Source organism: Chlamydotis macqueenii, chromosome 1 (assembly GCF_036417535.1).
Source record: "Chlamydotis macqueenii isolate bChlMac1 chromosome 1, bChlMac1.mat, whole genome shotgun sequence".
Classification (NCBI taxonomy): domain Eukaryota; kingdom Metazoa; phylum Chordata; class Aves; order Otidiformes; family Otididae; genus Chlamydotis; species Chlamydotis macqueenii.
In genome coordinates this window covers 62,883,085-62,897,187 of record NC_141556.1, presented here as the reverse complement: position 1 = coordinate 62,897,187, position 14,103 = coordinate 62,883,085, and the positions used below count along the sequence as shown (strand labels likewise).

Genomic DNA, 14,103 nt, shown 5'->3' with positions numbered 1-14,103 from the left:
CCCTCTGATCTAGCCAGGAAGAAAGAGAGAGGACGGTTTCAGTGGGCCTCTTTGTAACCCTCTTCTTAACCTGCTAGCTCTCCTGACCTGTTAAATAGGACAAGCAGGAAAAAAATAAACAAAACCCAACTTTAAATACTCATTGCTTGACGTCTAACTGCTTTCCTTTAAAATGTGTTTGGTCCTCAGGGCACCTTGAGATCTTAATTTTTTTTTTTTTTTACAAAATTTGAATAATGAAGCATGTGAGACACTAGTGATTGGAAAAATATGAACTTTAATAAAGCTGGTCATGCTGCTCATGAGCTGCGTATATCACACAAAAATGTGTGGCTGGATCCTCCGCTGGGGCTGTTCAAAATAACTGCAGTGACTCCAGCGGCGCTGTGCTGATTTACGTGAGGTGAGAATCTGGCTCGCATCCCATATTATCTTGCAATGTGACTGTGCAGCTGTAACGCAATCTTATTCAGCTCGTTGGGTTCGGGGGCAAATAAGTGCCCATGGTTATTTTTAGAAAAGCACGTCATCAGAGGGGCTCATATGATTCTCTCTCTCTCTCTCTCTCTTATATATATATTTATTTTTTATTGCTGTTGACCTACCTGAGCTCTTTTGGTGTTTGGAGACTTTAAAAACAATAATTCAATATTTTTTTTCCACTGAGGCAGCTGGATGGTTTGTTTTCGCCCCCTTCTATTGCTTCACAGGGTTGGAGGCTATGCAGGCAAGGCATTATTTTGCACATGATGCAACATAGGTCTTGTTTTTCTTGAAAGGTGGGTCTGACTACACCTCTCTTCAGTTTTCAGGTGTCTCTGCACAGCCTGCATTCTCCTTTACTCTTTAAAATAGAAATTGGACTGCTTGAGGGTTTTGTGGGTCATGTACTTCTGATTTTCCTGTCTGAAATCTGAGCCCTCAGACCTTACACTCATCTTGGCTACAGATAATCATGACGGTTGTTTTGCCTATTTTGACCCTTTTTCTTCATTCCCTGGGCTACAAAGGGAGCAGGAGGGCTATTAGTGTCCTTGGAATCAGGGTCTGTTACCAATCAAAAAGCCTCTTGGACGTGTGCATCCTGTTTATATGCCAGTATCTCCCCTAATAGCATGAGGGAGGGGGAAATTTGGATTGTCAGTTATTTTTGTAAACAGAAAGTACTGCCTACTTCCCCATGAGGCATGAGCAGCTCTTAAGAACGTTTGGAAGCACGAAGCAACAAGGTACAACTGGGCGTTATCAACAACATTCTTCTTTAAACTATTTTTATTTGCATATACTTTATCTCCAGCATTTCTTCAGTCTGAGAAGATCAATCAGACGCCACATGTACAGTGCAGCCCAGACAGCGAGATGACACAGTGCTGTTTTGACTCGAAAGTCAGACTTCTGCTAAGCATCAAGGGGCAAACCTTTATCTCTGCACGTAGTGCTGAGGGGTGTAGGGAAGAATTCATTCCCTTAGTTAACAGAGCTGATCTAGTTTTTCCATTGCAGTCTTTAACTGCAAGCCTACTAGCTACAAGGTTCTTTTCTCCAAAGTAGCTCTGGGACCCCCACACGAAACTCAGATCCACCAGCCCTGTACAGGTTCCTCTCCTTCATCTGTTTCTCCTCTGAAATTCAATTGCTGCAAAGAAAGTGCCGAAGCCTCTGCTTGGTGCTCACATAAAGGTAAAGGAAAAGTCTTTGGATTCCCTTTCTACCCCACCTCTTAATGAAGTGTGATTGCTACCTTGGTCCTGCTGGAATGAAGATTGCCAGTGCCCCAGAGGAAGTGACTGGCTTGCCCCCAAGAAATATGTAAACCATAAAGGTGCTTCTTGAAACGAAGAGCTTTGAAATAAGAATTTGTCACTGGATTGTAATGTACTGAGTCACTTGGACTGACATGGGTTCTGGTTGTAGCTTGCTGTTAAGGGCAAAGTCTTGTCCTTTACAAAAATCCTTCAATTTTTTTTTTTTTTAAAGCATGAGGTCATCTTGTTCTGTGGAAAGTGTAGAGCATTTGTCTTCCCTGCTGCAAGGTAAGCATAAATCAGACTGTGTTATGATAGAGGTGCTCACTGAAATAAATTCCTAATAAAAGAATAAACATGGAAGCAATCTGTCTCTACCTTCCACATTCCTCTGTGAAGTCTTCCTAGAAACACAACTTAGAAGGGAACTGGTGGGGTAGCTAGTAGTGCTAGTAAGCACTGACAAATGAGGAGAGGTGTGCTGAACTTAATTCTGTTTCCTAAAAAGTAAATCAGATGGCCATTGTACTTTTATTTTGTCATCTGGACTTGCTGGTTGCAGTATTGTCTTGAATTTAGCTATTGAAGGTGGCAACTCTGTATATCTATAAATATCTTCATGAATCTCCTTCCCTGCCTACCTTTTCTCCCCTTTCAAGGAAACCCCTCCATCAGAAACAAACCACCTTGTAACAGGTCCAAATTCAAGTACGCTGTTCTGTCTAGGTTAAATTTTGCATAGGCTTTGCCAGGGTTTGATTCTGGCTTGCAATCTGTCTTGTCCAACTAGAAGACTACATTTAAATAACCCCTGATAAATGGATGCTTAAGACAAATGCCAGGTGCTTAAGAGGAGTATCCATGGAGGAAGCATAGAGGAGGCTTGACCAGTTTTTCACCCACAGTTCCAAATTATTGATCCTGAAAACTAAATTGACTGCTGAGCAATGTTTAGATTTGAAAGTGTGGTCGTTGAGACAGAAGAGAGAAGTGGCTGTCCCTTGTGGAAGAGGAGTTACTCTAACACAGCTTTAGCACAGACTTGTACTTCTTATACTGATTTCTGCTTTAAGACTTCAACTGTTCAGTAAACAAAACTGTAATTCTGCAAGAGCATTGTTTTTCCCATCTAAAGGTGGGAGAGCTTGAACACAGAGAAATGATTTGCCACTGGTGCACAAGTACACGTCAGAGCTAAGAGTGGACGTAAAATGTCAGACTTTCTTGGCAGCGTGCTAGCTCTTACGCATTATATTGTGCTTGTGTGGAAAATGAGTACCATGAAACTATCTCTCCTCCCCAGTGTAGCTGCAGTGTTTCCTGCATATTGATAACAAAGCGAAGCATCTTTCTCAAATTCCAGGAATGTTATTTCAACTGTTCTGCAGGCAGTGATTATAGAACAAGAGGAAAGCTGTGGTAGCAATGAATGCCTTGTCACTGTCTGAAGGCTGGCTTGGCTTCTCCACGCCTTTCCTGCCCTGCATCATATGGACTGAGCCGAGTTCCCAGTGAGTCTGATGCACATGTGGTCTCCTACGTAAATGACTGGGGCTGCAAGGAAGAATACGCAGCTTTCATCTCAACTTCTTGCTCATAGAATCATAGAATTGTTAGGGTTGGAAGGGACCTTTAAAGGTCATCCTGGGCTGTTTTTGGAAAGACAGTCCGCAATGTTAGGTGGCTGCTGTTATTCCGTACCGTTAGAGAAAACGTAGCTTCTTCTCATGTTTCATCGCCTGCACATCTGCTGCTGTTCCGTGTAGCTTGTTTTACCGTGAAGGCCTCCACGGTGGACGATTAACACAGTTATGTGCCCTTGCAGACCAGGGCAGGCACCCAGAAGAGGTGGTCTGGAACCACAGTGGGAAAAGCAGGGAGGCTGTGGTGCAAGCTTTGCTGGTGCACTTTGTTTCCTCACCCACCCAAGCGCCCAGAGGAGCCACCACAGACCCTGCAAGGTGTCCTTCATGCTGTGCCCATGTCCTCGCCAGGTCACGCAGTTCTGGCACAGCAGCGCCGGTCCCTTGGTGCCATGGTGTGACTGCCAGCTCAGCGTGAATCCTGCTTCACCAGTCCCTTTGTAGGATCTGGTGGTACCCTTCCAGCCATGCCTTACAGTACTGAGAGACCTATGAGGATCAGGGGGGTGGAGGTGGAGAGGGGGGAGGGTTGTTTAAACTTGTCTCCAAACAAAGATCTGCTCCTGCTGTCTGTGGTTAATATTGATTTAACATATTTTTGCTACAACTCCGTTTAGCCTTTACTCTCACCCAGCTGTGGAAGCTCTGGCTTGCAATCGCCTGTGCGATTAATCCTTTTGTGCATTGCTTTCATTGTATGCGTAGTGTCAGCTCGCACCTAGCACATCACATGCTGAAAAAATCCAGAAACTTGCCTTGCTTTCATTCGCTCTGTTGTACGTACACATCAGCGTGTTTTTTTTTTCTTTTTTAAGCAAAAATATCCATGAAAACAATGCTGTAGTTTTAAACTTCTATCCCTCCCTGCTTCCACTTCTCCCACACCTTTCCATCCCTCCTAAACCTGTTAAGGGCATATATAATCATTTGGCTTTCCTGGCATACTGCCATATTTATTACGTGAACAGCAACGCACAACAGCACCTGTGAGCTTTATAAAGGTCTTATTCATCTGATGGGCTAGCGCAGCACCTGGCATGGAGATGAGGACTACGTAGAAATGGAGCGGGAGGAAATACTGAAGCCATGCTTGTGGGAGAGACTGCAAGGCACACGGGAGGTAGGGTGAGGGGATGTTTTGAGTTCAGGCCTCCTTTGTGTACTTTCTGTTGATTGATGAAGGCAAGTGCTCACCCCAGCCACCACCTGCGACTCGCTCCCACGTATGCACACGTTCTTGCCTATAGACCACGCTCCCCTCTGGGTGTACGCGGAAAGGGCAGACGCAGCCGTCAGCTCTCACCGCCGTCCCGTGCCTTCTGGAAAGGCACTGCCCATGTGTTTGGGAGAGGTGACAGTGGGAAGCGATTTCTTACCTTCTGTGCACACAGTCACACTCGAATATCAGCGGTCAAACAGGACATTGCTGTGTTTTGCTCTTTCTTTTTTGGTAGGTGAGTAGGGGATCAGATAAACAGGTAAATGGTTCATGGAAGCTTTCTGTTCCTGCAGGTATGCACACACACCTGCACAGGTTTATCTGAAAGTTCTTTATACTGAACTGATAACATTTTTGCAAGTTTTTATCGGCAATTTTGATAAATTCTTGCAATTTTTTGTCAGCCCCTTTGAAGAAAGCCAAATCAATATAAATTAATTTTGAACTCGTATAAAGGTGTCCACACTATGTTGTCTGCAATGAATTAAATCAGTGGAAGTTTTACGTGAAGGACAAAATCTTAAAAAACTTAAATGCTCAACATCCTCCTCCTGTGTTCTGCTCTGTTCTCATTGTTTACATGCAGGTAACCCTTATTTTAAGATCAATCAGATTCTCTTGGTTGCAGATAACATGATTAATTAACCGAGGGGCAGCAATTCTGTAATCAGTAACCAGTGCAGAGTGTTAGCGGCTCAGAGGAAACAGCCTGCTCGTGTATCTTCTGGAGTCATGTCATGGGCATTTCTCCTTCTACAAAGAGAGCCTGGCTGTTGGGCAGTGGAGCCAGTTTCTGGAAGAGGTGGTGAGGGATCGTGGTAGTGAAATCCCTGTGACCCAACGTAGAGGTAGGCACCTTCACCGACTGGAAGCTGGGCATGAATCTGAAGCTCTGCAGTGATGTGCCGCCCCTCTAATGTGAGTTCAAACTTTGATGGAGGAGTAGTTTAATTTGAGGTGAAGATTAAAAGAACTGTGGATTTTTCCTCTCCTTTGCCAGAAAAGAAGCACTATCTGGCCAGGATAGGATATGTCCCACTCTTCCATAGCAATGATCCTTTCATGCTCTCAGGGAAATAAACTGCTCTCAGTGTATGGTTCTGTATTACAAGATGGTGATGTTCAGGGGAAATTCAGATTCAGATTAGACATTAGGAAAAATTTTTTTACAGTGACGGTGGTGGAATACTGGAACAGGTTGCCCAGAGAGGTGGTGGATGCCCCATCCCTGGAAACATTCAAGGCCAGGTTGGATGAGGCTCTGAGCAACCTGATCTAGTTGGAGATGTCCCTGGTCCTTGCAGGGGGGTTGGACTAGATGACCTTTAAAGGTCCCTTCCAACCCAAACTATTCTGTGATTCTATGATTCTGTGAAATGAACAAGCATGGCCCTTGATGGATACAGCTCTGCTGGCAGAGCTCCGAATGCTCCGATTTCCCTGGCGGAGCTCCATTTGGTCCTGGCATGGTGGCATTGCCACGCTGCAGGAGAGTATGGCTTTGCTAGTGCAGAGTGCATGGTTGATGTGGTGCACTGGTAGTCAGTACTGATCTTGCACTACAGTCATAGTTTTGCCATGGTTGTGTGAAGGAGAACAGGAAAACAGCGTAGGTTCAGGCTTTTGGATGCGACAGTTTTAAGAGCCTCGTGCTGCCTCCCCTCCTATCCCAGGCTCAGGCCAGCTGCAGTGCTGGGTTAAACCCACAGCAGAAGAGAAGGGACTGGTCAGGACAGCAAGTTAGATAATATGAGGGTTGTAGAATTTCTCAAGAAGCAGTTATAGTTTGTTTTTCCCTTTAAGGAAAATTAGGTTATTTTTTCCACAGAAGTCAGTAGAACTATGACAGTATTAAATCCTATTAAGAAAGATCATACTTGAACACTGGCTTCTGGTTTTAGTGGGGTTTTCTGGGTCTTTCCTAAGATTGGTTTCCTGTTGGTATGTCAGTAATGAAGACATGCCTCTGGAAGCTCTTGTAGCTTAAAAGGTATTTCTCACTTGATAAGTTCTGGTTTTGAGAACATAATGTGTTTATTACAGGTTAACAGATCACATCCCTTATAATTTTCTCAGAAAAGCGATCAATTTCTTAGAATAAAATGGCACTGAAAAAAAATTCAAGTGTTTCCTAATATAGTGCCCCTTAGCCTATCTGTTGAAGGTTTTTTTTTCCCTTGTAATATCTGTTTGCACAGTGCCTAAGTGCTGAAGTGCATTTGCCTAGTGTTATGGTTTGCATGAAATGTAACTCAGAAAAAATGCAGTACACCCTCTACAAAGGCTTAATATAAGACTCAAGCTCTACTTAGAGTTTAATGTAAGCCCTGTTTTGATGGGCTGAAGTAGGATACCTGCTGACTTTTTGCACAGTGATGAATTTCACCTCTACACTTTGATTTGCAATTGATGTTAGTAAGGAGATGGCTTACAGGGAAAGCAGTCAGCGTGAAGACAAGTGTGGAGGCCCTGCCTTCCACTGGAAACGATAATAGGTATGGTGCTCTAGGTTTGACATGGCTTTTTTTTTAGCTTGGGAAATACAGGAGTGGGTAGGCTTGTCAAAAAATAAATGCAGGCATGTTTTCTGCTTTCCAGTGCTTATAGTGCAGCCCAGGAATAAACATCCATAAGCAAGGAAAAGGTGGGTGACAGGCTAAGTCTGGAAAAGGGGCTCCTGAGATGCTGAGCGGGGGCTTCTGAGATGCTGAACGCAATCCCCTGTGATGGCAGGCACCTGTGTTATCCCCTAAGACTTTTAATAAACTGAAAAAGCTTTAAAGCTCTGTCTTATTAGGTGATTTTGGCTCCCCTGTGTGAATAAGCTTAGTAACACATCTCCTTGTCTTCATGCCTCAGAACTCATGAATTTAAGGATTTTTTTTTTTTAGGAGACCTATAAGAGATGTTGTTAGGAAAGAGTTAAAGGAGCCAAAAAACTCAGCTTGGTGGATAGATTTTGGAAAACTTTTGCAGAGGGGCAGAGGAGTGGATGGTCTATGAAAACAGGAAAAAGAAATGATAGGAAGACAATGTCTTTGGTAGGACAGAAAGGAAAGGACACACAAAAAGAGACTAAGTGAAATATGTAAGAAAGCTTTGTGTAATTTTTTGATCCATGAAAACAAAGATGAGAAGACTTAAATCTTTAATTCTATTTGCAGCATATAAGTACTGTGTTAAAGGGGAGGGGTTTTTTAATTCACTGATTGCAACTGGAAATTTGGGGACAGCCTTATAAAAGCTAATCTCTGGGCAGAAGCCAGCAGTGCTGAGCAGTTATTTGATGCAGTGACAATCAGCAGATGCAGAAAGCAAACATCTGTTGTGCTGCCCAGCGCTGAGGGGCCAGCTTCTTGCCTGAAGAACAGGCCAGGGTCTGAGTGTATGTGGTTAGGACTTTGGCAATGAGGAAGGGAACGTATCTGAGTCCTCTATGACACCTCCATAGAGTGGTCCTCTATGGCACCAAAGTGAGGTGCGTGCACACCAAGGGGTGTGCAAGATAATCCATTAGAGTGCAGGATGAAAATATTTTTTGGTAGCATAAATTACAAAAAAAAAAATACTACAACTTTATCTCATGCTTTCTTAATTTGTGTTGGGTTTGTGATGTACAAAATTTATTAGTACAGTAGTACATGTATATTATTTATAAATAAGTACATGCACATATATTGGGGGTCTGTGCTCAAAAATGTTTTACTGCTAGGGTTGCGCAATCAAAAAGGTTTGGAGATCGCTGATCTATGGAGCCCTTAGAAACAGCTAGTGTAGCAAATTAATTAATAAAATACAGTATGATAACTTGCAGAATGCATTTTTTTTTTTAAATACAAATCTACAGTGTGCTGCAGACATTACTGCTCCAAAATTCTTGCATAGTGATGTTCATCCATCAGAGAAGGCCAGAGCTACAAAGGGCTTCTTCACACTGATTTGGGATGTGGCTGAGCATGGCAGTGAAGCTGGAATGTCAGTGTTGCCCATTCCCTGCCTCTGGCTAAAGATGATCAGAGGGCTGGAGCACCTCTCCTATGAGCACAGGCTGAGAGAGTTGGGGCTGTTCAGCCTGGAGAAGAGAAGGCTCCAGGGAGACCTTGTAGCAGCCTTCCAGTACCTAAAGGGGGCCTACAGGAAAGATGAGGAGACACTCTTCAGCAGGGCCTGTTGTGACAGGACAACGGGTAATGGTTTCAAAATAGAGGGAGATAGATTTAGATTAGACATAAGGAAAAAAATTTTACAATGAGGGTGGTGGAACACTGGAACAGGTTGCCCAGAGAGGTGGTTGGTGCCCCATCCCTGGAAACATTCAAGGCCAGGGTGGATGAGGCACTGAGCAACCTGATCTGGTTGGAGATATCCCTGCTCCTTGCAGGGGGGTTGGACTAGATGACCTTTAAAGGTCCCTTCCAACTCGAACAATTCTATAATTCTATGATTTACAAAGGAGGGGGCATTGGGACAGGATCACTGTTGTCACAGTAAATTTAAAAAGGGGGTTAAATCACTTATTTGGTAGTTGAGAAGTAACCTTCATGTTGCCCAAATGATTTACATGTTTCACCCTTGATTGCGCTAGTGCTCGCACAGCAAAGGCAAAATCCTTACATTGCCTTTATCATGCTCAAGCCTTGCTGCTGCTTTCCATTAGTCAGATTTTGTTAGCCTTTCTCATGCTCTGCAATACTTTTTATTCCAGCAGTACAGCCAATTAACACAACCATATCAAAAGAGATTACTTGCAGAGTGGGTCTGATCCAAACCCCACTGAGGTCAGCTGAGGAGCTCCCATGGTCTTTGGCACATTTGGGATAAGGCCCAGGATAAAAAGCTTGTTGAAACAGGGTGGTTGAATGAGTCCCTAGCTCTTTTCAATAGATTTGACTGAGCTGTCCTAACAGTTTTTTCCAACTGGAAAAAAATAGATAACAGCATGTTTGCATACGGGCTGGTGCTCTCCTCCTTTCTCTCCCCCTCCTCCCCGCACGCACATGTATTTAGCACAGAGGCAGACGCGTGGTTGTGTCAACTAACTGACATGAAGCAGCACATCTCTGATAAAACTGGGACTCTGTTTGATGTAGCTGCAGTCAAATGTGCTTGATTTGAATATGAGATTTTTTGAAATCTATTTTCATGCAGATTTTAAAGCCTGCAAGGTAATGAGTCAATAAGACAGCTATTAACACTTCAATCTTTCTGATACCCAGAACAGGAGAAAGAGATGGATGAGATCTGGCTGTTGTAGATTTAGCCAGCCTTTTCATGCTTGGGTTAAGTTAACCCTGGTTTATATGCTGAGTTTCATGTTTGAGTAGTTCCAGATTTTTGCAAATGTGAGGTTCAACTACATAAAAGACTGCTTAGGTGTGCTGAGATTTGCACAGTGATATTTCTTGACTGCATTCTTCCTCCATTTCCACATTTATGTTTCTCTGATAACGTCCATTTTTCAAGGTAATCACACAATAATGTTCACTGACCTTAAAAATTGTGTGCTAGGACTGCCTGCTCATTACTGTCCTCATGTTTTCTCTATATTGATCACAGCAGGCTTGAATAATGAGCTTCAATTTCTGTCATTAGTGTAGGCCATGGAAGCACCGTGTCCAATTATTTGAAAGAAAAAAACACAGAAAACACTTGATTATATATTTTAGAAAGGAGTTTTCTGTTTTCATGTAAGGTCCTGGGAAAAATGACATATACACTAAATATTTTGTTTATTTTGCTTGCCCCTTTCAGGGTATGAACTTACTGAGAGTCACTTGTGTACAAACACAGGATGCTATTGAATGTATCACAAGTGTGCCTAACATTCACATATTTACAATTGCTACATGTTCAGACTGAGTAATTATACATGACAGTGAAGATAATTAGGGGTTCGTGTAGGCACGCACTTGGTAAAATTGTACAGATAGTTGTGCGTCTCGGCTGTGTGAAAATGGTGTCTCTTCAAATTACAGCTTTTGAGGGCTAAAGAAATTTTATCCCCAGAACAGGTAGGACAAACCCAACAGTTCAGTTGTTGCCTTGCTGGACGGGCGGTGGATGTGCAGCAGTCAGCTTCCTGCCGACTCAGCGTTTCTCAGGGGTGACCCACGGGTCTGTGTGTCAGTGAGATGGGGGCACCCCACTCCCTGGGCTCTTTTGAAGCCTGGCCCCCTTTCTAAGGCACACGGTTAACAAATCCCTCATTGTTCCTCTCACCCTTCCTCTCCTCTATTTCCCACTCCTTCTATACAGTTACTTCTTCCTTGCGTTACTAGTTCAGCAGCAAGCGGTTTCAGCTGGGCGTTTCTGTCATCTTCACTCTTCTGGCCAATGTGGTCAAAACCTCTTTCCTCTGCTATCTTCAGATGCCTGTATTTGGACACCTACATGTACATAATGTGATGATTTCTTTTTTTCTTTAGAAAAAGTTGGGTGCCTGCAGCTCCCCTTTGTTTCTGGAGAACTTCTGTGCAATGGCTGGTTAAGATGGAGCCCCTTTCTTTGAGGAGATAAATGTAGATTTAGGAGCTTTGTCTTTTGACACCCAAGTTTGAAAAATGTGGCTGCAGGCAACGATGCAAACTATGTAATCTTTCTGCTTTATAATGAGAGAAACACTGAAATATGTTTCTAATAAGTGAGGATAATGCGATGTGGAATATGCAGCCTCTGGGTTACTTCTTGTTGTTTTTTTAATTAAATCCAGGAAAGTTTGTTTTGTTTAAGAGCTTTGTAAGCAGAGAGTTGTGAAGTATCAGTTGTGTGCAGAACTGCTGTTCTGCTGCTTGAACAGGAACAAGACGGCAGCCGATTCAGTGGCAAGGTGGAGGAGCCCGAGCAGCTAGCATGGGAGCTGTGATTACTGTGTATGCAGGGTGCCTGAACTCACATACCATCTTTCATAAGCACTAAATTACTTGTAAAAACAAACAAAACCTTGCTTGCACCGTTTTAGAGACGTGCAACCTATTTTACCACCAGCTGCAACTCGCTGGTGGAACAATAGGAACCACCGTAGCCGTGGATGACTGGTCCGAGGACGTTTCATAAGGCCTCTGAGTCATCACCCATTTATTCCTTGCAATGTTTCACCAACCAGGTGCAGGCAAGTAAGAGACTGAGCTGCCCTTTGGCCAACATGCTAGCAGCTGTAACTGTAAAAACCTCTTTGTCTCCGCTCAATCACAAGCATTTCAAATAACCCAGTCCCCAGATTTTGTCCCATCACCATGTACTGCCATCAAACTCTTTGCCTTTTCATTTTCTTCTTTCTTTCTCAAATGCTGCTTTCTAACATCATAGGTCAGTCTTCCACTGCTTTGCTCTGTAGGATGAAAAGCTGTGACAGGGTGCACGTAAAAGCCCGTGCCAGTAGTCAAGCAATAGGAGGCAAATCTTGCACACCCAAGAGAGGGCTACGCTCTGCTGTAAAATACAACTCCGTTCAAGTTGACTTGTTTCAGAATCAAAAAGGCAACTATTCTTCTGGCTCTGATCTGTCAGGAGACAAAAAGGAACATCACAACTTTAATTTTCAGGGGTTTAAGCCCACAGGTGGCCTGGCCATAGTAGTAAGTCTCAGGTGCTTCATATGTTGCTGAAGGAATAATTAATCCTGCCTGCCTGCCTCTCATAGAGTGGTAAACCAGTGCAGGTATGGCTGCTGAAGGATGTGTGGTCTCCTTTGGTACTCCTGCTTTGAGGTTGAGAATATACCTTGTGAGGCCTTGTGTTTAGGAGCAGATGAAACGAATGAGTTGTTTCTCAGTTAATGTTGAAAAGGAAGCCTAGTTAGAAGCTCACTATATTAATTTTTTTTTTTTTTATAAAGTGCTGTACTTATTTGAGAATGTGTTTGGATGCACTGACTTTGAAATGGTAGGTTTTTGATCTTTTTCTTCCTCCTTCTTTAAAAGATGCTGTAGTTTACCAGCAGTTACTGTAAGTCACCGTACAGGAAACAGTTCTTTACTGTTCATACATCCATGTGTGCTCATCAATCTGTACATGCAGAGGGTTGCACAAAATCCTCTAATGATGTTGTGCTGTAGTTGCAAGGTTCAAAATCATGACTGTGCTGTGGTCTTGCATCTCTGTGATCGTGCCCTTTAATAAGAGACATTCCCCTATGTACATGTAGAAGTGTTTCTTTTGTTGTTTTTCCCCTTTTCCTTCAAAGAATCACTGTTCACAATATATGCCTGATTTTTTAAATTATTATGATTATTTTTTGTTTATTATCTTTTTTGAAAAGTGAAAGACTTGTGGGAAGACTGGTTTCCCAAAGAGGCTTTTTCTGGTATGAGGAAGGGAGACATGCCTTTCTTCACAGAGGTCTTTGTGATGTCTTTAGATAGAAGCCTCCATGCTCTAAAACATGTTTAATGAAATTGTATGGTAGGATAAGATACTGAAATAAAAGCCAAGAGCTAGAATCTAATAAATTTTTCAACAAAGAAAAGCCTAAACATGTCTGGGACTGTTTGGCTAACTGTTAGCTGGCTTGGTATCTTTGCTTAGGCTCCCATTTAAAAAGGCAAAGTATTTGTCTCTGCAGATAAGCTGTGGGCAATTTCTAACCAAAGCCTTTTCGTTGCTGTCTTTAGCTGTGTGACTGTATTGGTGTGGAAGGGACCAGTTCTGGGACTTTGTCACTAATTTACTGGTAGCACAAATCCCTCCCTGATGTAAGAGCAGGAAAATGGTCCCTCTTCCATCGATAGCTATTGCCCTAATTGTTGTTTGCTAATCGCTTGTTTATTTATAGACCAGAATGAGCTATGCTTCCATCTAGTTTGACTTCCTCTGGCTTCCTTCTGGCCGTGCCTTTTCTTTTTAGACTTTGTAGGGGGAAGTGCTGTATGGTGTAAGTTTCTTGTTTGCTTGTCTTTTTCTCTCTTTAAAAAAGAAAGAGGAGTTTTCTTATGAAAGCTACAGTGAGTCCACTAGCTTCCTTGGTAAACTATTTTAATCTTCCCATGCCCTCTATCCCAGGAAATGGCATCTGAATTCAGGGCTACATTTTTGTAATGTCTATATCCAGCTCCGTGAGTGTTTTGGCTTTGTCAGGGAGGGTGGAAAGCTGCTCACTGTCACAGCTCCTTTCTGTGCAGGTATTTGCAGGCAGCAGTCAAGGGACCTCTCAACTTTCTGTTCAGTGTGCTGCACTAACTGAGCTCCTTAAGCTTCTCTCTTAAAAGTTGTTTTTATTTCTTCTTCCCCATCCTTAGATATCTTTTTACAAGTCTCCTGAGCTCCACCCAGTATTCCCACGCCTTTCCTGAACAGTAGCGGGACAGGACTGTGTGTAATAGTTGTGCAGGTGTCTTACCTATGCTCCACACGTTGTTTCCTCACTTCTGCCTGGTAGCCTCTTTTCTTACTCCTGGGGATTGTGTTGGTGCTTCTGGCCGCATCAGCAATGCTGCCAGCTCTAACTGAAGCAGTGACCTAGGAGCTGTCTGTGACCTTTCCAAGCAGAGCCATCCACCCT

At 43.2% G+C, this 14,103-nt stretch overlaps 1 protein-coding gene across 4 annotated transcripts in view; it reads left to right on the top strand.

Moving 5' to 3' along the window:
* The window catches only part of TBXAS1 (thromboxane A synthase 1), a 240,724-nt gene that overhangs the window by 26,982 nt on the left and 199,639 nt on the right, over positions 1-14,103 (top strand). Inside the window, exon 1 of one of the 4 annotated variants that reach the window (XM_086754548.1) lies at positions 5,406-5,525. The exons of 1 other annotated variant lie outside the window; for it this stretch is intronic. In XM_086754548.1, coding sequence (XP_086610674.1) covers positions 5,524-5,525 — 2 coding nt within the window. In that variant the 5' untranslated portion in view covers positions 5,406-5,523. Of the gene's footprint in view, positions 1-5,405; positions 5,526-14,103 lie in introns of those variants that run through there. 2 more of the 4 variants (XM_086754556.1, XM_086754565.1) reach the window with 2 other exon arrangements.